At 42.4% G+C, this 22826-nt stretch overlaps 1 protein-coding gene across 9 annotated transcripts in view; it reads right to left on the reverse strand.

Annotated features, from left to right (window-relative positions):
- The window catches only part of ZFP90 (ZFP90 zinc finger protein), a 47148-nt gene that overhangs the window by 18334 nt on the left and 5988 nt on the right, over nucleotides 1-22826 (reverse strand). For 3 of the 9 annotated variants that reach the window (XM_081807417.1, XM_081807419.1, XM_081807416.1), the window contains 3 exons: nucleotides 12215-12341; nucleotides 11781-11876; nucleotides 1438-8233 (listed from right to left, as the gene is read on the reverse strand). In XM_081807417.1, the coding sequence (XP_081663543.1) occupies nucleotides 6585-8233; nucleotides 11781-11876; nucleotides 12215-12341 (1872 nt within the window). In that variant the 3' untranslated portion in view covers nucleotides 1438-6584. Of the gene's footprint in view, nucleotides 1-1437; nucleotides 8289-11780; nucleotides 11877-12214; nucleotides 12366-17329; nucleotides 17404-22826 lie in introns of those variants that run through there. The other 6 variants (XM_081807423.1, XM_081807420.1, XM_081807418.1 and 3 more) reach the window with 5 other exon arrangements.

Genomic DNA, 22826 nt, shown 5'->3' on the forward strand with positions numbered 1-22826 from the left:
GCTGAGAAGGGAGATGGGGTGTACCATGGAAGAGGCATGCTATTTTTTTTTTTAAAGAGTTTATTTATTTGACAGAGAGAGACACAGCGAGAGAGGGAACACAAGCAGGGGGAGTGGGAGAGGGAGAAGCAGGCTTCCCGTGGAGCAGGGAGCCCGATGCAGGGCTCGATGCCAGGACCCTGGAATCATGACCTGAGCTGAAGGCAGACACCTAACGACTGAGCCACCCAGGCGCCCCGAGGCATGCTATTTTGATAGGGTTGTCAAAAAAGGGCTCTGTTAAGAAAATCGTGGGCAAAGATTTGCAGATGAGGGACTAGACTATGTGACATGTAGGGCAAATGGGACTCCAGAAAAGGGAACAGCAAAAGCATAGGCTCAGAGGTGGAAGCTTGTTGTTTGTGTAAGTTACTGCAGGGAGGTCAGTGGGCCCAGAGCAGCGAGAAGGAAGACTTGGGGAGTCAGATAATACAGGGCAGCAGGTGGTAACAATACTATGTAGGGCTTTTACTTTAGCTTTTATTCAGTGAAATGGAAAGCTATTTGAGGACTCTGAGCAGATGAATGACATGATCTCAGATTATTATAGCATCACTCTAGCTACTAAACTGCAACCACAGGGAGGCAAGGATGGAAGCGGAGAAACCAATTAGGAGGCTGTTGCAAATATCTGAGCCAGAGATGACTGATGACAGGGACTTGGGAGGCAGAGGAAACAAGAAAGGTCATCCACATCCATCCTGATAGTTAGCAGGCAGGACTTACTGAAGCTTGGATGTGAGGTTCAAAGGAAAAGAATCAAGAACAGTTCCCGAGTTTGTGGCCTGAGCAACTGGAAAAATGGGGTTCTTCTCCCAGAAGGAAAGACTGAGGGAAGAACATGATTATGATAGGACTGGGAGGGAGAGATCATGAATTAGTTCATCTTTGGACACATTAAATTCAAGATATGTTAGACATGCAAGAAGAGATGTCACATATGCAGTCGATTACATGAGTCTGGAATCCTGGGCTAGAGATACAAACTTTGAAGTTGCCAGCAAGTAGATATTTAAAACCATGAGAGAGGATGACAGCCACAATGAGGGCTGACTATAGAAAAAGAAAAGCCTAAAGACTGAGCCCTAGAAGAATTCTCATGTCTAAAGAAATAAACAAAAACAAAAACAATTGGGAGAAGTAGCTGTCAATAGAGTACAAGGAAAAGCGTGGTAACATAGAAGCCAAAAAAAATGTGTCAAGGGTGAGGAAGTGATGAACTGTACCAAATAATGCTGAAAGGTCAAGTAAAAGGACTGAAAAAAGGTACGTTTAGCTACATGGAGTCCCTTGGCGCCCTTCAGCAAGAACAGAAACAAAGACCTGATTAGGAGGGGTGCAAGAGAGAACGGGAGAGGAAGTGAAGACAACGAACACTAGAATATTCCTGTTTGTTTGTTTGTTTTTTAAGATTTTGTTCATCTATTTGACACAGAGAGAGAGATAGTGAGAGAGGGAACACAAGCAGGGGGAGTGGGAGAGGGAGAAGCAGGCTTCCTGCTGAGCAGGGAACCCAATGTGGGGCTCAATCCCAGGACCCTGGGATCATGACCTGAGCCGAAGGCAGATGCTTAATGACTGAGCCACCCAGGCGTCCCTGGGATATTCCTCTTAAGTGAAGCAAAAAATGGAGTGGCAGGTAGAGGGTGTTGTAGTACATATATTCACAAATACATATATTTAAGATGAGAAAAACTGCACATTATTATGCTAATGGGAAAGATTCAGTAGACAAGAAAAGATGCAGAGAAGAGGACACTTGCAGGAATGATGTCCTAGTTTAAGGATGGGATCGAATACAAGAGAAGTTGGCCTTAGATAAGAGAAACAAGTATCACCCATAGTAACAGAAAGGAAAGGAAGAACGCAGAGAGTTACCTTCTGATTGCTTTTATTTTTCTCAGTTAACTAGGAAACCAGGTCACCAGCTGAGTGAGGACTGGGTGAAATGCTGGAGTTGAGAAGAGAGAAGCTATAAAACTGTAGTTCAGGAGGCTGGGACCTTAGGAGACTGGGACAATGACTGGACTAGGGAGACAAATGCTTGAGGTTACAGTCAGGAATTTAAAGTGGGACCAGTCACTGTGGCTCTGTTTTTCTGCAGCCACATCTAGCCTCATGGGGACAGGAGTGGTATAGGCAGACCTAGAACGTTTTTCTTTTTTTTTTTGGTGAGATGCTCTGTTCCTTCATTTAAATACTGTACTGTATGCTACAATTTATTAACCCCATTCACTTACTGAAAGACATCTGTGCTGTGTCCCTACTGTTACTATTTCGGACATTGCAGCATTAAGCATCCTTGCGCATGTCTTTGTGCTCACCCAGGAGAATTTCTAGTCCAGAATATATATCTAGAAATGGAATTGCTGGGCCATGAGGTATGCTTAGCTTCACTCTTACTGGATGGATATTGCCAAATTACTCCTCAAAATGATTATACCAGTTTATCCTCTTGCCAGCAGTGTACACAAGTTCTCATTTCCCCCCTGCCAGACTTCTAAATTTTGGCCAGCCGAATGGGTATGAAATAGTATCTTACTGCCTTCCTTTGCAAAATTCTGGTTTTAAGATCGAGCACCTTTTCATTTATAAGCCCGTCTTCTTTGTCTGACAACAAATCTCCACTCCACTGTTCACTTAGCAAGATTAAGTACCTACCATGTGACTGGCATTGTGATAAGCAGGGGAACAAAAAAGTTACCAGAGACACAGACCCTCCTTTCTGGAACTCATAATCTAGTGTGAGGTGGGGGTGGGGAGAAAACCAAATAATCACAAATACAAACCGTAGTAACATAAAGCACATTAACAGTAATCTATGAAACATTAAAAGAGGGTGATCAATTTAGTTGAGGTAGGGCAGCAGAATCCTCCCAGAAGTGACATCTGCATTTTAACAGATGAGTAAGAACTAACTAGTTCAGCAGCTATAAAGAACTAGGCGTACTGTCATCGGGCATACTGTGTTTTCCTGTCTTCCCAGGCCAGCGCAGCGGTGTGCGAGATGCTGTGGCAGACATGATGCCCGCCCTGGGACCCTTCCCCAGACACACCCAGGCACCAGGGGTGGGAGCCTGGTTTTCTCCTAGCTCCCTTTTGTAATGTTGAGACTATTACTCCTGCACTATTGTATCCAGTTTATTCCTGTAGGAGTCTCACACCATCTGATTATATTAACCTATACATGCTGACCCAGAAAACCCACTTTGGATATTTTACCTCATTCGGGATATTTTAAGAAAAAATTCTGTAGGAAAAAAAAAAGGTGTTTCAAAAGATAAAAGTATTCAATGTCATTATTATAAAAACCAATACCAAACCCAATCCAAATGTGTCCCAACAGTAAGGGACTCAAGGAGATCTTGAGACTGTAGAGTAACATGGAAAATATTTATGAAAAATGGTGTTTGTTTTTTTTTAAGTACAAGATTTTACCCATAATATGGTCAAATGTAAATAACATCTTGATACATTAAGGTATGAGGGTTATGGGTGAATTTAGGTAATTTAATTTACTAAAGTAGTCAGGAAAAGTATTCCGAAGCCCTTTACCATTTTGTCTTTGCGTGGTGTCCAACCTATCAGCAGGTCCCTTCATTCACTCCTCCCAAAACAATAGTGCATTATATGCAGCTCCTTGAATATGAGCATGGCTCTGGAGACAACACAGTTAAAGGTAAAAAGCTATGCCTTTGTAGCCAGACAGTCCTGGGTTCAAAGCCTGAATCTGCCATGGGAAATACTACCTCAAGGGAATTACTTTACCTCTCTGGCTACCCCACCCCCGTTAGAAAACAAGGATACTTGTATTAGGTTTCTTTAATGCAAACAACAGAAATCTGACAAATTAGCTTAATCAAAAAGGGGTAAATTGGACCACAGTGGGGAGCCCGCTGAATCCCAGGAAGGGTTTCAGAATTGAGCCAGTTCCAAAGGACCTCGAGATTAGCAATGAGAACACCATGTCAGTTGCATCCCCTCTCTGGTAAGGAACTGGGCTCTAGGCAGTTCTAGGCCTTCACCTTTCCAGCCTAGCAACACAAAATTAAAGTGTCCCTGCCAAAGCTATTTTGAACATTTTCTGGCAAAGAACTCTGGCTCAACTAGGTCACATGCTTGCCCCTAGAACTATCACTAAGCCCCAGGGATGTTAACTTTTGTTCCTGTGGTCAGTACAGCAGAGATGTTACAAGAAAAAGAGGGAGAAAAAAGCTGGGCAAAGACAAGAGCTAACATAAGACCTAGAACAAGGAGGTGTAAGGATTAAATGAAATGATGGCTATGAAATATTTCACACGATTTCTTTCTAGTGGTAAGCATTGAATAAACAGTAGCTATTATTAACTCACCTGACCGTGATGAGTTTAGCAGTTAATCCCTCCTCCTGGATGCACCATACTTTAATCTTAGCCAAGTTCTGAAAACTGAAAAAGACAAACTGACTCCCATTCAACTAAGAAGGCTATTTATTGAAATAATACAATGATGTTACAAGGATGTATTTCATGTGGCCTAGGAAGCTGGGTGTTCATAAGTGCATGGTGCCTGGTTGCTGGAACTCGAGAATCCTCTGCTCAATCAACCACACATACCACGGACATTCTGGGCTCCTTCTTTGTCAATGCAGATGTGCTGAGATTCAGAGATTGGTCGGATCTAGGCCAAGTTCCACACACAAACCAGTGGTTTTCTTTGAGTCTTCTGGAACTAAGTCTTTACAAACTTCTTTTAAAGTAGGAAAGCACTCAACTGGTTCCAATTTATGTCATTCTTGCAAATAGTCCACTATGCGGATCCCCAAATAATCAGCAGCAAATAAGTTCCTGATAAGCATGGCAGCCACTCAGTGGAAGGGGGGGTCTGTATAGAATTACCCATTGTCAAACTATGTATCAGACAACACATGGTCTTGGCACTGTGTGTGTGTTAAGCATGGAACATCACAAACAAGATATTTTTGAACAGTTAAAGTCTTGGAAGGGCAGATTCCCATCTTGTTCCACTTGTAATGGACTCATTGTGCTAGACATCACACATTTCAGCCCCCATGCACATTTTTCCTGCAAAGAATTATGAAGAATATTTGGGAGTTACTTCCTGTTGTCCAGGATGAGAGAAGGATAATGGATCTTGCTACTTGGCATGTAAAGAAGACAGTAGGAAAGGTTTACCATCAACATCACCTATATCATTCCTCTCCATGATTCATCAGGGTGGGAAAATTTACTTATCTTTAGAGAGGAGAGGTTCTTGTGTGAAAGGGGTCAAGGTCCACAATTACTTCCAAATTTATCTCCACTGTTGGCACCTTTGGGATTCTTTTAGGATAGCCTACGGTAGGCATGAGAGAACATTAGGGATTGGAGTGGGCTACTGATGCTTATCTCATGCTTTACTGGTGGAAGAGCATGAAGTATTTCCTTGGCACACAAAATGGGTCATTACATGGGTTCTCTAAACTGATTTAAAGATAGATTTTATGACAATGGGTAATTACATTTATACTCCTCCACAGTAAAATTAACTTGGGGAGAATGTTTCCTCTTTAGTTTTGTGCTGTTTTCCCACTGATCCAATATAGGAAGCTTGGGGCAGTGCCTTGTCATGGGAGTGTCATAAAAAGCACAGTAAGAGGACTGAGCAGGTCTATGAAACTGACATGTTAGTTGAATGTATAAATATTACACTTGGGAAAAGGAAAAAGGTCACCAGCAGTTGAACTATTCACAGGTTTTGTTAACATTTTGGTATGTAAGCTTCCAACAAGTTGTTCTGAATAAGTCTGTGACAAATCTGCCTCTGTATTTTGCTGTCTCTTATGCTTTTATGAATTCCTAGAGTATCCAACTCAAGTGCTCATTAGTTTGTGCATCTGATTTATTTTAAAATTTACTTTAAAGCCCTCTGAATTCCATTTCAGTGGCTAGACCACAGGGTCAAAGATCCAGGAGACCCGCTTTCTCCACCCAGCTTTGCATTATAAGCTGTATCACACTGTGCAAACCACTTCACATCTTTGGCTTTTGGTTTCTTATCTGTACAATGAAGTGGTTGGACCAGCTGATCTCATTCTTTGAATGGTGGATTCCGGGAGGTGGAACTGGTTTCCATGGTGAATTTAATGTAAGAGCTGCAGTTGAATGCGGTCATCAAGCAATTTTAAAATAAGTTTTGGTCATTACTGCAGGAGTTTTATTAAAAAAGGCTGTAAACACAGAGTTACAAGTCAAACTGTTCAAAGTTGATGCTCTCCTGCATACATATATTCAAAAGCTTTATAAAGTCCAATACATAGGCATATCATTTCCAATTGGTTATATATGATGTTTATAGTTGTTTTTACAAAGTCTGTAATCAGATTTGAGAATGTGGCTTCTATTTATTAAAAAAAACATTGTCTACTAGCATAGAGCTTTCTTCACACACCACACACACACACACCATTACATTCTCAAGCTTCCTCTCTAGTAAGAATCCTGTGATACTGAATAAGAACAATAGTTTAGCTAAAGTTTTCTGCACATTCCTTAATTTCAGGGCTTCTACAGTTTATTTCGTGCATGAATTCTCTGGTGTTTAGTTAGTGCTGAACTTCTACTGAAGTTTTTCCCACATTCCTTACAAGCATAGGGTTTTTCTCCAGTATGAATTCTCTGATGATCATGCAGATTGGTTTTCTTTCGAAAGGCTCGCCCACATTCATTACATTCATAGGGTTTTTCTCCAGTATGAGTTCTCTCATGCTGAATGAGGGATGAACTTTGACTGAAGGCTTTCCCACAGTCAATACATTCATAGGGTTTCTCTCCAGTGTGGGTTCTCTCATGCTGAGTAAGTGATGAGCGTCGACTGAAGGCTTCTCCACATTCATTACATTCATAGGGTTTTTCTCCAGTATGAATTCTGTGATGCTCTATGAAGCTTGTACTCCTTTTGAAAGCTTTTCCACATACATTACACTGATAGGGCTTCTCTCCAGGATGAGAAATAGGTTGTTGACTAAAGTTCTGCTCACATTCATAGGGGTTCTGTCCAGTATGGATCCTCTGATGATCAGTAAAGTCAGTAATGTGACTGAAGTCTTCCCCACAGTCATGACAATGATAGGATTTCACTTCAGTGACAGTGCTTTCATCTTGAGTAAGAGATGGGTTGTGCTTGAAATCTATGCTGTAGTTATTGCTTTGGTAAGGTTTGCCTCTCTTATGAATCCTCATATGTTTATAAAGGGATGGACTCTGACCAAAAGCCCTCCCACATATGCTACATTCAAAAGGTTTCTCTCCTGTATGAGTCCTTTCATGCTGGACAAGGGAAGAACATCGACTAAAGGCTTTCCCACATTCCTTACACTGGAAGGGTTTCTCTCCACTATGTGTGACTTCATGCTGAGTGAGGGATGTGCCATGCCTAAAAGATCTCCCACATAAATTGCATCGATAGGGTTTCTCTCCAGTGTGAATTCTCTGGTGCTGAACAAGGGAGGAGCTGCGCTGGAAGGCTTTCCCACAGAGACTGCACTGGTAAGGTTTCTCTCCCGTGTGAGCATTCTCATGCTGACCAAGGGATGAGCTATGTCTGAAGGCCTTCCCACACACATTACATTCAAAGGGTTTCTCCCCAGTGTGAATTCTCTGATGCTCAGTAAGTTGTGTCTTCCAGAGGAAGGTTTTTCCACAGTCAGTACATTCATGGTGTTTCTTTCCAGGATAAATTCCCTGATCTGTACCATTGGGGAAAGCTCCTTCTCCTTTATGAGTTTTCTCGTGTTTAGTGAGTGATGATCTATGAATAAAGGCTTTTCTACATTTGTCACATTTATAAGGTTTCTTTTTTGCAAGGATATTATTCTGATTAATTACATCTGAATTATGTCCCAAATTGCTTCCAAGTGTATCACATTCAGTAGGCCTTGAAGGAATGTTCAGTTGTGTAACCAGGACTGTGTTCAATCTAGAATTTTCACCAAATTTATTTTGCTGAAAATTTTCCTCTGGTGTGATTATTTTCTTCTGGTTGGATGCACCTGGCCCCAGGTACCTTTTCCAGGTTTCCTGGTGTCTCTCTAATTGGCTACTAACATCCCAAGTGCTTTCAAATGTGGCATGCGAAAGGCCATCTGTGCTACGGGATCCTGCAGATACGCTCTGTTGCAGATGTGATGATTTGGCTTCAGGCCTGGTCTTCCAGTCTGAAAAAAATCCAAAGGGCAAAAGTCCCCTGTTCCCTCCTCTTGAAACAAACTGCTACAGTAGGAATGGGGAAATGAAAGAAATATAAACTATATGTGATTCTGTTTTGAAATTAGTCCTGTAGTTTGGAGAGAAGACCCAAATGAAGGAAAGGAAAAGTAAAAAGAAGTGACAGTGCAGACTGCAGAGCCAGAGTGTATGGCAAGTCTAGAATGAGGAAGCCCCTCCAGGAGGGCTGGTTAGGATATAAGGGAATAAGTGAGCATGAGAATGTTAGGCACAGACACAAATGGAATACAATCATGGTCTGTCTTGTAAGATCCTAACTGCTCTCCATGCTTCTTGTCCCTTTTACAAATCATCCCAAAATCTGTCTTCCTAATTCAGCCATTTCACAATTTCTTTAAAGTCACCTCTGAGGCTCCAAATCTTCAAATCCTACAGAGATCCGCAGCCACTGATGTGACTCTAATCATTCTTTGACATACTTGGAGACCAAAAGCTATACTTTACAAACTGAGATAAAGTAATATTTCAGGAGGCAAATCATCATTGCCTTTACAAATAGGGCTCTGGTTTTAGCCTCTCTGAGTTCTGGTTCTACACTAATCACCTCTCTTGACCAAAAAGGATTTTACTCAGCCTAATAAATTGATCTCTAAACCCCTGTTTCATTTCAGAATACTAACAGCAGACAATTAATTAGTCTCTAGGTTCTAAAAATGGTAATTTTTAAAAACTAAAGGGAAGGAGGGCTCTGGAGTGATGGAAATGTTCCAAATTGAAATGAATTTGGATTAGATGGGTGAATGCATTTGTCAAAAGCAACTGGACAGTACTCAGAATGAGTTGCATAGCTTACTGTATACATATTTTTATTGAAAAAACCATAAATACTGAACTTTGGTTAATGATATGTATGCTGAAGTGTGTAGGGGTGAAATGTACTTGTGTTGGCAACTTAGTTGGAAATGCACCAAAAAGTAAGACAGATTAAAAAAAAAAAAAAAAAGATGATGGGATAGATGACGAATATGTGATAAAGCAAATATAATAAAATTTTAACAACTATAGAATCTTGGTGGTAGGAATATGGTGTTCACTGTATAATTTTTTCAACTTTCCATACATTTGAAAATATTCATAATAAAATGTCAGGAGGGAAAAAACCAACAACCAAGGGGCCCTAAGCCTCAAAATTCCTTACCCTGGAACAAGACTCAATTCTAATTTCCCAATGACAGAAAATGCTTTGTATTTCTTCTAGAATATTTCTCAGAGGGATATTCAAGAAATGTTTGTTGATATGAATGAATGAGAAAGTTCTCTCCCCAATCACATTCAAAAACAATCAAGTAATTCCTGACTGCTTTCTATGTGCTCTATAACACAGATAGAATACACAGATATATAATAGACTCTTTCTCCAAGAGCTTGAAGTCTTAGAAATAAGAGTCAATATTTTGATAAAAAAGGAAAACCATTAGATGGTATATTTTTAAATCTGAGCTTGTGCAGTAAAAGATGATATAAATGGTACTTGTGATCAGGGAAGGAAGAAATAAATATATAAATACATATTATGTTCATGGATTGAATAGACAACTTTGGATAGGTAGAAAGTATTATCTAATTAGGGAAACTGTACACTACTTACAGAAAACATTAAAAAGAAGTTCAACCCAAGCAGAACTTGTTTTAGTGGGAATGGAAAGAGAATACTGGAAGATACAATAGGGGACCTTAAAATCAAGGGGGGATTTGTTTCCTATAATGAGGTACAGGGAGTAACAGCAAGGTTTTGTCAGAGGTAGGTGGTTTATGAAGATAAAGCATTAAAATCCAATATGGTCCACCAAGTGATGAGCAGATAAGCAAAATGTGGTATGTCCATACAATGGAATATTACTCAGCAATAAAAAGTAAGGAGGTACTAATACGTGCTACAACATGAATGAACCCTGAAAATATTATGCTAAGTGAAAGAAGCCAGTCACAAAAGGCTACTTATTATATGACTCCATTTACATAAAATATCCAGAAATGGTAATCCACTGAGATAAAAAGATTAATGGGTGCAGGGGTATCAGGGAATGGAGAGTGACTGCTAATGGGTATGGGGTTTCTTTTTGGGTGTTGAAATGTTCTGTAGTTAGATACTGGTGATGGCTGCACAACTCAGTAAATATCTGAAAAACCACTAAACTGTACACTTTAAAAAGGTGAATTTATGGTATGTAAATTATATCTCAAAAAAGCTATGATCTTAAAAATCCAATATTGGTTATAAAAGACTGAGCAATTTCAACTGGAAATTATAGTAATATCCTCATGGGCCCTAATTTGGGAGGAAAATAACGTGAATTGCATGAAAAAGACTAAACTGACTGGGGTGTTTGGACTGAGGGATTACAGATCCACTGGTTTCTTTTTTTTTTTTTTTTTAAGATTTTATTTATTTATTTGACAGAGAGAAAGACAGCAAGAGAGGGAACACAAGTAGGGGGAGTGGGACAGGGAGAAGCAGGCTTCCCGCGGAGCGGGGAGCCTGACATGGGGCTCGATCCCAGGACCCCGGGATCATGACCTGAGCCAAAGGCAGACGCCCAATGACTGAGCCACCCAGGTGCCCTTGATCCAGTGGTTTGTAATGGGCAAGGGGAGAAACAGGTAATGGGCAAGGTAGCAAAATGTGCTGGCTGGGGATGAAAGATGATTAATTTAGATTTTAGGTATTTAACTGCATGGGACTTCCACAAGGAGGGGTCCTGTGAGACGGGAAAAAAGTGGCCAGGGTACAAGTAAGGATGATTTCTGAGTCCAAAGCACAGAATAAAGAGCTGTAACTACCACCCTTGTAAGGTGGTAATACAGAAAGAAAGGGGAGGAAGCTGAAGAGCAGACTCCTTAGGCAGATTCACTTAGGGGGGAAACCAAGCAAAGTCAAAGACCTAAAGCCAAGAAGTACTTAGTAAGCCAGAAGACCAGGAGAGAAGGATACTCCAGGAGCCATGGAGAGGCAATGAAACAAACTGGCATGAAAATAGGATGGAAGGAAGATGGCACTCCTCCCCAGACAGGTGTTGTAGGAATGTGGTCAGGGAAAGAAGTCTGAAAGCAAGTTATGAAAAGATGGAGAATCAAAGCCGTGGGTACTTCTACAAGTCTGGGGCCACCGACCGTAAAAGCAGCAAGACAAAACAAGAAGACATGGGAGTTCAATTAATGTCTGAATGAGTAAGAAAAGGGATTGATAATCATGATGGGAGACTGAGGACACCAGAGGAGAAAATCCAGCGATAGGATCACAGTATAGGGAGAAATGGTATTCTGTGTAGGACAAAGGGGTACATTTTCTTCTAAGACCTGTCAGCAGCAGGAACACCCTTTTGCAGAAGGGAGACAGAGGTATCACCCAGGAGATAGCTTAGTTTTCCTCTGCAGGTCTAGGAGCTCCCAAGGCACCAATATGAAGGTGCTCCCCCCCTCCCTCAGCTGTGCCACTGTCTGCATTGATTCCTGCATGCCTGAGTCCTCCTCATTTACCTGGACAGAAAGGTCTTTGGATTTCTCCCTCTGATATCCACGGCTCTTCTCCTTGTTCCAATTTGAAGATCACCTCTGGCTTGGAAACTTGATATCCTGCTCATGGGTAAATACACAAGATTTGGTTGTTTGGGCAAGTGGACAAAGACCCCTCCTACAAGTCAGTACTAGTCCTGGATCTTCAGGAACTCTGAAGGAAAAAAAAAGTGCAACTTGAGGAGTCATGCAATCAAATGACCTATTTCCAGTTCTGCAAAAGAAAGAACTTTACGTAAAGAGCAGGCTCAGAAAACTGTAAAGCTGAGTTGTAAAGAGAAGAACAAGCTCTAACCGTGCATACCCTGCTCATGGCCACCTGATCTACAAGCCCCACAACCTTAGCACCTGAGAAAGGAAAAACCTGCCAGTGGGCAAGATACTGACTTGGTCCTTACCAAGAGAAACCAGGTGGCTATAGTTCTCCAGCATCACATCCCTGTACAAGCGCCTCTGAGCTGGGTCCACGTGGTGCCATTCTTCCTGGGTGAAGTCCACAGCCACATCTTTGAAAGTCACTGATTCCTGTAGGATCACATTCCTGTTCAACTAGGGATCAACACCACAAATGTTCCCATGGCAATACTGGGAACATACTGTAGGCTCATCAGAAACGGTGATCACACATTTGATATCTTGAGGGGAATGTTGGGTTAAATACACTAGTTGCTTACATAATTTTGTAAAGAATCCAGTATGGCAGGCAGGAAAGTCACAAGGGGCAATATGTTCTGCAATCCCGTATCCCTATTTAGCTATTGTGTTTTCCTGGAAAGCCACACCTTGTCACACAATCACCAGTTCCTCACTGCCCATGCACTTCCTTTGTTACAAAATCCAAATATACTGGGGAGTAAAAACAACAGCCCTCCTTCACCCCCTCACCAATCCCCCTGTGCTCCCTAGAAATAAATACTGTTAACCGTTTGGTACGTACATACAAGAGTCCCTACTCCATGCTTCATTCACAAAGAGTCTTGTTTTGTGAAATACCTTACATACTGCTCTACAACTTGCTTTTTGCATTTAACTATGTATCTTGGAGATCTTCCCATAGGGGTACAAATAATTTTACTTTATCCTTTGAATTGCCTCGTAGTACGCCATAAACAGCTGTATCATAACATATTCATTGCCTAAAACCAACAGCATTGCTGGTTTACAATATCTATTGTACTAAGGATAAGATTCAGATATCCCCACCACTTACTGGACTCTAGCCAGGCTGCCCTTGATGATCCCTGAATACATCTAGCTTGTTCCTACCCTGGGGCCTTTATACTTGTTACTCCCTCTTCCCTTAGGATCTCCACATGGTTAGAAACTAGTTTCTAGTTATTCCGGTCTCACCTCGAGCACATCCCCTCAGGAAAGTTGTCTTAGCACCTCCCTCCAATTTACTCTCCATCACATTACTATGTTAATATTCCTCCAAGCACAGGTATCACTCAGTGCCTAAATCCCTGCCACTTAAACTCAGGAACCAAACAGATTCAGGTAAAAAGGACACCTGTACTTCTAAAAATAATCTGAGATTAGCTTGTTCACTTCTCTGTCCCCTACCCCTCCACCCCCACCGCCATGAGCTCCACGAGAACAGGGACATTATCTATCTTGATCAGTTATATGCCCAGCACAGAGTGGATGCTTAAAAAATGCTTGGTGAGGGGGGTAGGCTGAGCCTGGGTGACTCAGTCGGTTAGCATCTGCCTTCGGCTCATGTCACGATCCTGGGGTCCTGGGATTGAGCCCCACGTCAGGTTCTCTGCTCAGCAGGGAACCTGCTTCTCCCTCTCCCTCTGCCCCTCCAACCCACTCATGTTCTATCGCTCTCTCTCTCTCTCAGATAAATTAAAAAAATGCTTGGTGAATGAATAAATGGACCAGTCCCTGTTAGTAGACAATTGGATTATTTTCAGTATTTTGCTGCTACAAACATTACTGCAATAACACCTTTGTGTAAATATAGCTAGTTAGAATTGGAATTGCTATGTCAAGGTCTTTTCCCGATTCTTACCCCCTCCAATCATTTCTTCCTTACCACCCCACTGAACCTAGGCTGGCTAAGATCCCCCATGCCTCTCCATCAGTTCCGATACTCATGGACTGATTTTTGTCTTGTCTTAGTAGGCCTTCTTAAGCTATGAGACACCTGTCACCATGTCCTACCCGAAATATTTCCTTTGCTCCTGGTTGGATTTCAATCTCAAAAACGTACACAGTAAAATATGGTAAAGACGATTAGTGTGAAAAGACACTGAAAGCAGAGCTGAATTCACTGGAGCAGTGAGGGAAGGTTACATGGAAGTTTCAGCTTTATTTTGTGTCCTTCTCCCTGTGGGCTTTAGCTATAGCTCAACTAGAGTTATTTCAATTTCCTGGAGGATGTCATTCTCTCCCCACCTTCCCACCTGTCTTTCCCTTGCTAACTCCATTTCACATTTCAGGTGTTGGTTAACAGATCTTCAGTGAAGTCTTTTGATCCCCCATTGGAAGGTCAATCCCTGTATTATGTGCTTTAAGCCATTTTGTACACCTATGATTATTCAACTAAACCTGATAATCTATTTAATACTTGTCTTCCTAGTTAGATGGTAAGCATTATGAGGGCTGAGACTATACCTTTTTTTCTTTAACTTGGAAACACCAGTGTCCAACAAGTGTGTGATTCACACTAAACACTGTGTGGTTTCCTAACAGAGATTTGAATTTTAGAGAAGACAGGAGTGGCACCTTCCCCTATTGAGTGAGGAACATGGCCACATCCACACACAACACCGGCTCCTCCATGTCATATTCTTGCTCAGCACTGTGGCTGTGTCCCTGCAGGAACAAGGAAGTGTTGGAAAGTGGGAGATTTTTCTGACAGAGATCAGGGATCTGACTGTGCCAGGTAAGATGACACTAGATATTTACTAGGTGCCTGGCTTTACCAGATGCACTGTGGCAGAAAGAAAAATGCAAATGAAAAACACTGCAGTCCTTGAGTAGGTTCCAGTTTATTTTAAAATGTCTTATTCATTACAGCACAATATAAGATGATCCATAGTAAAGGGAGGAGCCACAGGCCTTCAGAGGAGGGAAAATGAAGGGAAGGAAGAGAAGCCTAAGGCAGGCTATGCACTGGGCCTAAAGAAGTAAGTACCATCTGAATGGGAGAAGAAAGTGGGAATCCAAGCCAGGGATTACCAAGCTTGAAAAGGGAGGCTGGGTTTGGGATGGGCATGGCCAGCAGGGAAAAAGGGGTTGGATCAAGGCAGACACTTTAAGTCAGGTTGTAAGAAGTAACACTTTCTCCCCATTGCCTACTGTGTCCTGTAAACATACAGCCCCTTTGGCTGTCAGCCAACCTTGATTCCTTTGCCTAACTGGTCCCTCTTATCTATTTATTATTATTATTTTAAAATATTTATTTATTTAAATAATCTCTACACCCAACGTGGGGCTTGAACTCACAACCCTGAGATCAAGAGTCACATGGTCCTCTGAGCCAGTCAGGCGCCCCTATTATTTTTTTTTTTTTTTAAAGATTTTATTTATTTATTTGACAGAAAGAGACACAGCAAGAACAGGAACACAAGCAGGGCGAGTGGGAGAGGGAGAAGCAGGCTTCCCACTGAGCAGGGAGCCCGATGCGGGGCTCGATCCCAGGACCCTGGGATCATGACCTGAGCAGAAGGCAGACGCTTAATGACTGAGCCACCCAGGCGCCCCTATTATTTTTTTTTTTAAGATTTTATTTATTTATTTGACAGAGAGAAACACAGTGACAGAGGGAACACAAGGGGGGCTGTGGGAGAGGGAGAAGCAGGCTTCCGGCTGAGCTGGGAGCCTGATGCGGGGCTTGATCCTAGGACCCTGGGATCATGACCTGAGCCAAAGGCAGACGCCTAACGACTAAGCCACCCAGGCGCCCCGCCCCTATTACTTAATTAATTAAGTAATCTCTACACTGAACGTGGGGCTCAAACTCATGACCCCGAGATCAAGAGTCGTATGCTCTTCTCACTGAGCCAGCCAGGCACCCCCAGTTTCCCCATATTTAATACAAGGCCTCCTGATTTTCTTCCGCTTCCCCAAACAGACTGCACTCAAGGTAAAGAATGTGCTGACCAGTAAACAAATGTCTAGTCCAAGTTAAACAAATGTCATTTCTTGCCTCAACAGGATGACTGGCTTCTGTTCTACTCTTGGTCCCACCAACTCTCTCTTTCCTACCCACTATCAGAGTCAGTTTTCTAAAATGCAAACCTTTGATCATGTTACAAACCAGGCCACCATCACCTCTTACCTGGCCACTGCTACAACCTCCTAACTTGTCTCTCCTTTTCTACTCATGCCCTGCTCCCAGGTCTGTCTTCCATATATCAACCAGAGTGATCATGTTAAAACCTGTTGGATCAAGTCACTTCTTTGCTTAAAAATCTCCAACAGGATCTCAATTCACTCCAAATAAAAGCCAAAGTATTTACAGTGGCCTACATGGCCCTCCACAGTCTGCCTCTCCCACTCCAGCTATCTCCTTGACTTCATCTTGAACCTCATCCCTGACCCACTGTTCTCCCCCCTTCACTTACCCTGCCCTCCTTCAGATTCCTGGAACACACTAGGCATGTTTCTGCTCTGGAGCCTTTGCTTTGACTGTTCCCTTAACCTGGAAGCTTCTTCCTGCAGATGTGCATGTGGCTCTTCAAACGTCACCTCATCAGAGCAAACTTCCCCGACCACCCTCCATAAAACACCATGCCCACCCTGCACTGTCACTCTGGTTTCCTCTCCTTTTCATAGTTCTTACCACCTGACATATATTTTCATTTGTTTACAGTACGTATTGCGGAGCACAGTGTAAACTCCGGGAAAGCCGGACTATTACCTATTTTCTTCATGCCTGACTCTTCATTGCCTAGAACAGACCTGGCACACAGTAGTAGGTGTTCCAGAAATGTTTAATAAATATTTTTCTTTTTTAAGGTTTTCAATTTTTTGAGAGAGAGAGAGAGCACGCACAAGCAGGGGGAGGGGCAGAGGGAGATGCAGACTCCCAGCTGAGCAGGGAACCCGATGCGGGGTTTGATCCCAGGACCCTGGGATCATGACCTGAGCCAAAGGCAGACACTGAACCGACTGAGCCACCCAGGCACCCAATAAATGTTTTTCTTGAGATTAAAAATTACATCCCTTCATGTGACCTTCAGAGTCCTTCATAACCTGGTCCCCACCTTACTTCCACAGCCTCATCTCTGGCTTCTCCTTCCCTCCGACACCATAATTCAGCCTGAAGAAGAGTTAGAACTTGAAACTAAACACTCTCTTTGGCCTCTGTAAAAATGCTTGGCCTTCCCTCCTCTGTGGAGGTAACATTTATTCTATCACCAAGACTCTGTAAAGTTCTCCCCTCTGGGGCTCCTCTCCTAACCCCAGGTCTGGGCCAAGTGCCTCACACCTCCCACGACCCTCCTCCCTTGATCCCTCTCCAGCAAGCTCCTAAGACACTACATTATAGTAACTGTTACCTATGATTCACTGTGCTCCCAAAGGGTCAAGACCTTGACTCAGGCACCTTCGAAACTCCAGAGGTCAGAATCAGCTTGGTACATAAAAGACAATCAAGAGTTTGTAAGATTAAACAGGCAAAATGTACTGAGACCCCTAGTGTGAATGAGCCACTCTGAGAGCTCAACTCTACAGCATTCACCCTCCTTCCAGATATAACTGGACCTCATTATCAACCCCTTTTAAAAATTAACAGGGTTATCATGAAGTATCAGGTATTTTGCTTGCATCATGTTGACATAAAAGGTCCAAAGAACTAGACACAGCATATACTAGGTTGAGAAGACTCAGTTTCCTGGGCCCGTAAAAAGCAGCACACTAATAACGTGCAGTAAGTAATGTGCAGGTGAATCACAGACCTCCTGGTCCAATCTTCTCATCTATAACATCTGTATCTGGGTTCCCTGAACTGAAAACGTAAGAGTTTTAAGAGCAGAAGGGTGAAAGGACACTTCCAGCTCTGCAGAACAAGGCTTGCAAATATAAACAGATACCCCCTCCAACTCTAACATGGGCCAACTCTGGAGGAGAAACCTGCTCAAATTCTAACTCAGGAAACTTTGTAACTTTGCAAAGCTGCAAATGAGAGAATGGTAGCTAGTAAGTAAAAACAATTAAATTTACACAAACTACTCCCTCTAAGGCCAAAGTTAGTTTGCCCAATTAGAACATATTACATTTGCTAAGACATAGTGTGGCATTTTCACTCAAGTACTCCGTGCGCTCTGATTCCAGACCAGTAATAGCTTGGTAAACTGAGTTAACGGCGTATCTAACAATTGAGTGTGGAGAAAAGACACTATTAACATTAGCCTCTAGATACATACACACACACACACACACACACACACACACACGTACGTATACACACACGCCCTACTTAGGCTTAGGCTAAGGGCATTATCATCCATAGCAGCCTACCTGGAAACCTGGACCTCATCCTTGCCTCTTCATTTTTCCTTTATGCCCTGGAATCACCAAGAGCCTCAAAAAACATCTCCTACATATAATCCCTCCCCTTCATTTCTCAAATCCTGCTCAAAACCTCCCCTGCCAATGACCATTAAGCCAGGCAATAACTTTCTAGATCCATTTTAATATGGTAGTCACCAGAAACCTGTCACTACTGAGCACTTGTAATGTGGCTAATTCAAATTCGGATGTGTGGCAAGTGTAAAATACACCTGGATTTCAAAGACTTAGCACCAAAATAAAGAAATAAGTAAAATAGCTCATTAATAATTTTAAAATATTGATTCATGTAGAAATATTTCAGTTATATTGGGTTAAATAATATGTATTACTAAAATTAATTTCACCTATTTCTTTCTACATTGTGCTACTATAAAATCTTAAATTATACATGTAGTTTATATTTTTCTGGACAGTGTTGCTCTACAGTGTCCTAGATCTCCACCTCACCCTGTGGATACACCTAGATAGCACCCACCTCTGCAAGTAACCCAGGAAATGATCTGAAGGCTGGCAGAACAGACTCTCCACAGTGAAATGTGGAGAAGAGGCCATAATGAAGAGAGTAGGAAGGGTGAAGACTGGTGAGGAGCCAAACTGATCTGTGGAACTGTAAGAAGGAGGGAGGAACAACGTGGGTACAGAGAGAGAAGAAAAGCAGACCCCCACACCAGGAACCCCAGGCTCATGGGACCTGCATTGGGAAAAAGAATCCCTGTAACATTCAGCTTTGAAAATCAGAGAGGCCTAACTTTGAAAGTTCCTACAGTAAGCGGGGCTTCACACATGGAACTTTAATAAAGTTTTTTTTTTTTTATGATTTTATTTGTTTGAGAGAGAGAGAGAGCACCTGCCAGTAGAGCAAGAGACCAAGCACAAGCAGGGGGGAGGGGCAGCTGCAGATGGGGCAGCAGACTCCCCGCCGAGCAGGGAGCCCACGCAGGGCCCCATCCCAGGGCCCTGAGACCATGACCTGAGCAGAAGGCAGACGCCCAACAGACTGAGGCACCTGGGTGGCTCATGCAACTTTAAAAAAAATCAGTGGGTTCAGCTCTGGAAGAGCCAGACAGGGTGATAGGAAACTGAGTCCCCGCCCTTGAAGAGAGAGCACAATAAATAGCCCCATGGAGATACACCACACAGGGAGCAGTTTGAAAAACACCTGAGGTACAGAGGTAGGAGATTTATTTACTAATCTCAGAGCATGTGCTGGAGGGGCAGGGATCCCTGGGAGACTTCTCCAAGAACAAAAGACCTGGCAGGTGCCATTTCCCTCCCCTGAGCCACCCTGAATACATGGACACCTGTGGGAACTACTGCAGTGTGAACCCTCTCCACCTCGCTTGCTGACAGTACACACTGCCCCAGTGCTCTTCTGTGGACTCACCCTACATCCCAGTCTGAGCAGTTTCCCCAGGAGGCTGCAGGCCCCCTCCCACGGCAGACCAGGAAGGACCTTACTGGCACCGTCTGCCCCAACCCTCGAGTTCTCCTGCAGACCTGCCCCCCAAATATACCCTTGGCCGGAGTTCACCCAAAGCAGTGCCACAAGCCTGGCAGTATGCAAAAAAAATTAGTATATGTATAAAAAAATCAGTCAAGGGAGTCACAAAGTAAAAAAGATATTAAGTATGACACCATATACCTAAAATGTGGGGGGAGAGGAGTAAAGAATGGATTCAAACTCTGGAGACTATCAACTTAACATGGACTGCTATATGTGTAAGATTCTATATACAAACCTAATGGTAACCACAAATCAAAAACCAGTAACAGATATGCAAAAAAAAAAAAAAGAGGGAGAGAGAGAGAGAAAGGAATCCAAGTATTATCACTAAAGAAAGCCAGCAAACTGTGAGAGAAGAGAACAAGAGAAGAAAGGAACAGAAAAGACTACAAAAGCAACCATAAAACAAGTAAAAAAATGGCAGTAAGTACAGACCTATCAATAATTACTTTGAATGTAAATGGATAAAACGCTCCAGTCAAAAGACACAAGGTAACAGAATGGAGAAAAAAGCAAGTCCCATCTTTATGCTTTCTAGGAGAGACTCAATCCAGACCTAAAGACAGGCAGATTGAAAGTGGAAGGATAGGAAAGCATTTATCATGAAAATGGAGTGAAAAGAAAGCTGGGGTAGCATTACTTATACTGGACAAAACAAACTTTAAAACAAACACTGTAGGGGCACCTGGATGGCTCAGTCGGTTAAGCGTCGGCCTTCGGCTCAGGTCATGATCCCAGAGTCCTGGGATCAGCCCCACGTTGGGCTCCCTGCTCCGAGGGGAGCCTGCTTCTCCCTCTCCCTCTGCCTGCCACTCGCCCTGCTTGTACGCTCTCTCTACTAAATAAATAAAAATCTTAAAAAAAAAAAAAAAGAAAAACAAAACAAAGACTGTAACAAGAGACAAAGAAAGACATTATATAATCATAAAGCAGACAATTCAACAAGAAAATATAACAACTGTAAATATTCATGCACCCAACATGGGAGCACCCAAATACAAAAAGCAGCTCATAAAAAAACATAAAGGAAGTAATCAAGAGTAATATAATAATAGCAGAGGACTTTAACACTCCACTTAACCAAGCAGAAAATCAACTAGGAAACAGTGGCTTTGAGTGACACATTGGACCAGATGGATCTAACAGATACATTCAGAACATTCCATCCTAAAACAGCAGAATACACATTCTTTTCAAGTGCACATGGAACATTCCCCAGAACAAGTCATATGTTAGGCCACAAAACAAGTCTGAAGACATTCAAAAAGAATGAAGGCATACCATGCATCTTTTCCAACCACAATGCTATGAACTAGAAATCAACCACAAGAAAAAATCTGGAAGTGACACAAACATGTGGAGGTTAAATAACAAGCTACTAAACAGTGAATGGGTCAACCAAGAAATCAAAGAGGAAATTAAAAAATACATGGAGACAAATGAAAACACAACAGTCCAAAATCTTTGGGATACAGCAAAAGCAGTTCTAAAGGGAAGTTTATAGTGACACAAGCCTCTATCTCTCTCCAATTTTGCCTCCTGCCATACACCCTATGCTTCTACCACATGGACTCTTTGCCCTTGTTACATCATTCTTTTTCGAGGCTCCTTGTCTTTGTACAACTTATTCTGACCACCATGTACTTTCTTCCCTCAGCTCTACAGAAAAAATTCCTACTCACCTTTCTAGATCCAGTTCAATGGTCCCTTCCCTTCTGAGGCTTTTCCAGATCCCTCATCTCCCCGCCTCCCCCTTCAGCATTTGGTCCACATCTCCATTTCAGAATAGTAGCTTTTCTTTTTGTTTTGTTTTGTTTTGAAGTATATATGCTTTTTTTTTTTTTTTGAGATTTTGTTTTTTTAAAGTAATCTTTACCGCCAACGTGGGCTTGAACTCACGACTCTAAAATCAAGACTTGCATGCTCTACCAACTGAGCCACCCAGGCGCCTCTAGAACTGTCATTTTTTTATGCATGTTCTTCTCCCTCAACATTTTCTCAAGCTTTTTTTCATTTCAGTGTCTCCAAAACCAATCATGTTGGAATTGTCCAGAATCATCAGAGCAACTTAGAAACTTGCCATGCATGGAGGGCCCTGACAAACAACTTTCAAAAACTCCTCAGGTGATTCATTAGAAAAGAGCAACAGCTAACATTCAGTGAACATTCACCACAGGCCAGGCACTGAGCTCCGTCATTTATGTGCACCCTCTTGCTAAAATTCCTCACTGAAGCCCTACTGACATCCTAAAGGAAGCAGGTACCTTCTCCTGACTACTTGTGAAGTGTGACCCTAGTTAAGAACCACTGCCTGGCACAGAGAAGGTATTCCAAAAATGTCTGCTGAGTCAATGAATACAGAGTCTGGGTCATTCTTTTCTTTCTTTCTTTTTTTTTTTTTAAGATTTTATTTATTTGACAGAGACAGAGAGCACAAGCAGGTGGAGCGGCAGGCAGAGGAAGAGAGCAAAGCAGGCTCCCTGAGGAGCGGGGAGCTGGATGCGGGGCTCGATCCCAGGACCCTGGGATCATGACCTGAGCCAAAGGCAGATGCTTAACTGACTGAGCCACCCAGACGCCCATTCTGGGTCATGCTTACTGAAGGAAAATGAGGAGTCATTTTGAGGATCAAAAAAAAATTAAGTGAATTAAATTTCTGGAAAATAAAGAACAGGGGCAAACAGAAAAATGATGGTGTTAAGAGCCGAAATCAAGAGCTGGTTGCTCTTAAATACCAGCCAAACAGAAAAAGCGTTGGCATATCTAGTATATAAAAGAAACAACTGGGGGTGCTTGGCTGGCCCAGTCAGTGAAGTGCGCGACTCTTGATCTCGGGGTTCTGAGTTGGAGCCCCACATTGGGTGTAGAGATTACTTAAAAATAAAATCTTAACAACAACAACAACAACAAAGCAAATGACTTTAAAGGGAATAAACAAACCAGTAAAACACACAGCAGATGCGAAGAAATGTGAAAAA

This window comes from Leptonychotes weddellii, chromosome 16 (genome assembly GCF_054177405.1).
Source record: "Leptonychotes weddellii isolate Sample4059 chromosome 16, ASM5417740v2, whole genome shotgun sequence".
Lineage (NCBI taxonomy): Eukaryota > Metazoa > Chordata > Mammalia > Carnivora > Phocidae > Leptonychotes > Leptonychotes weddellii.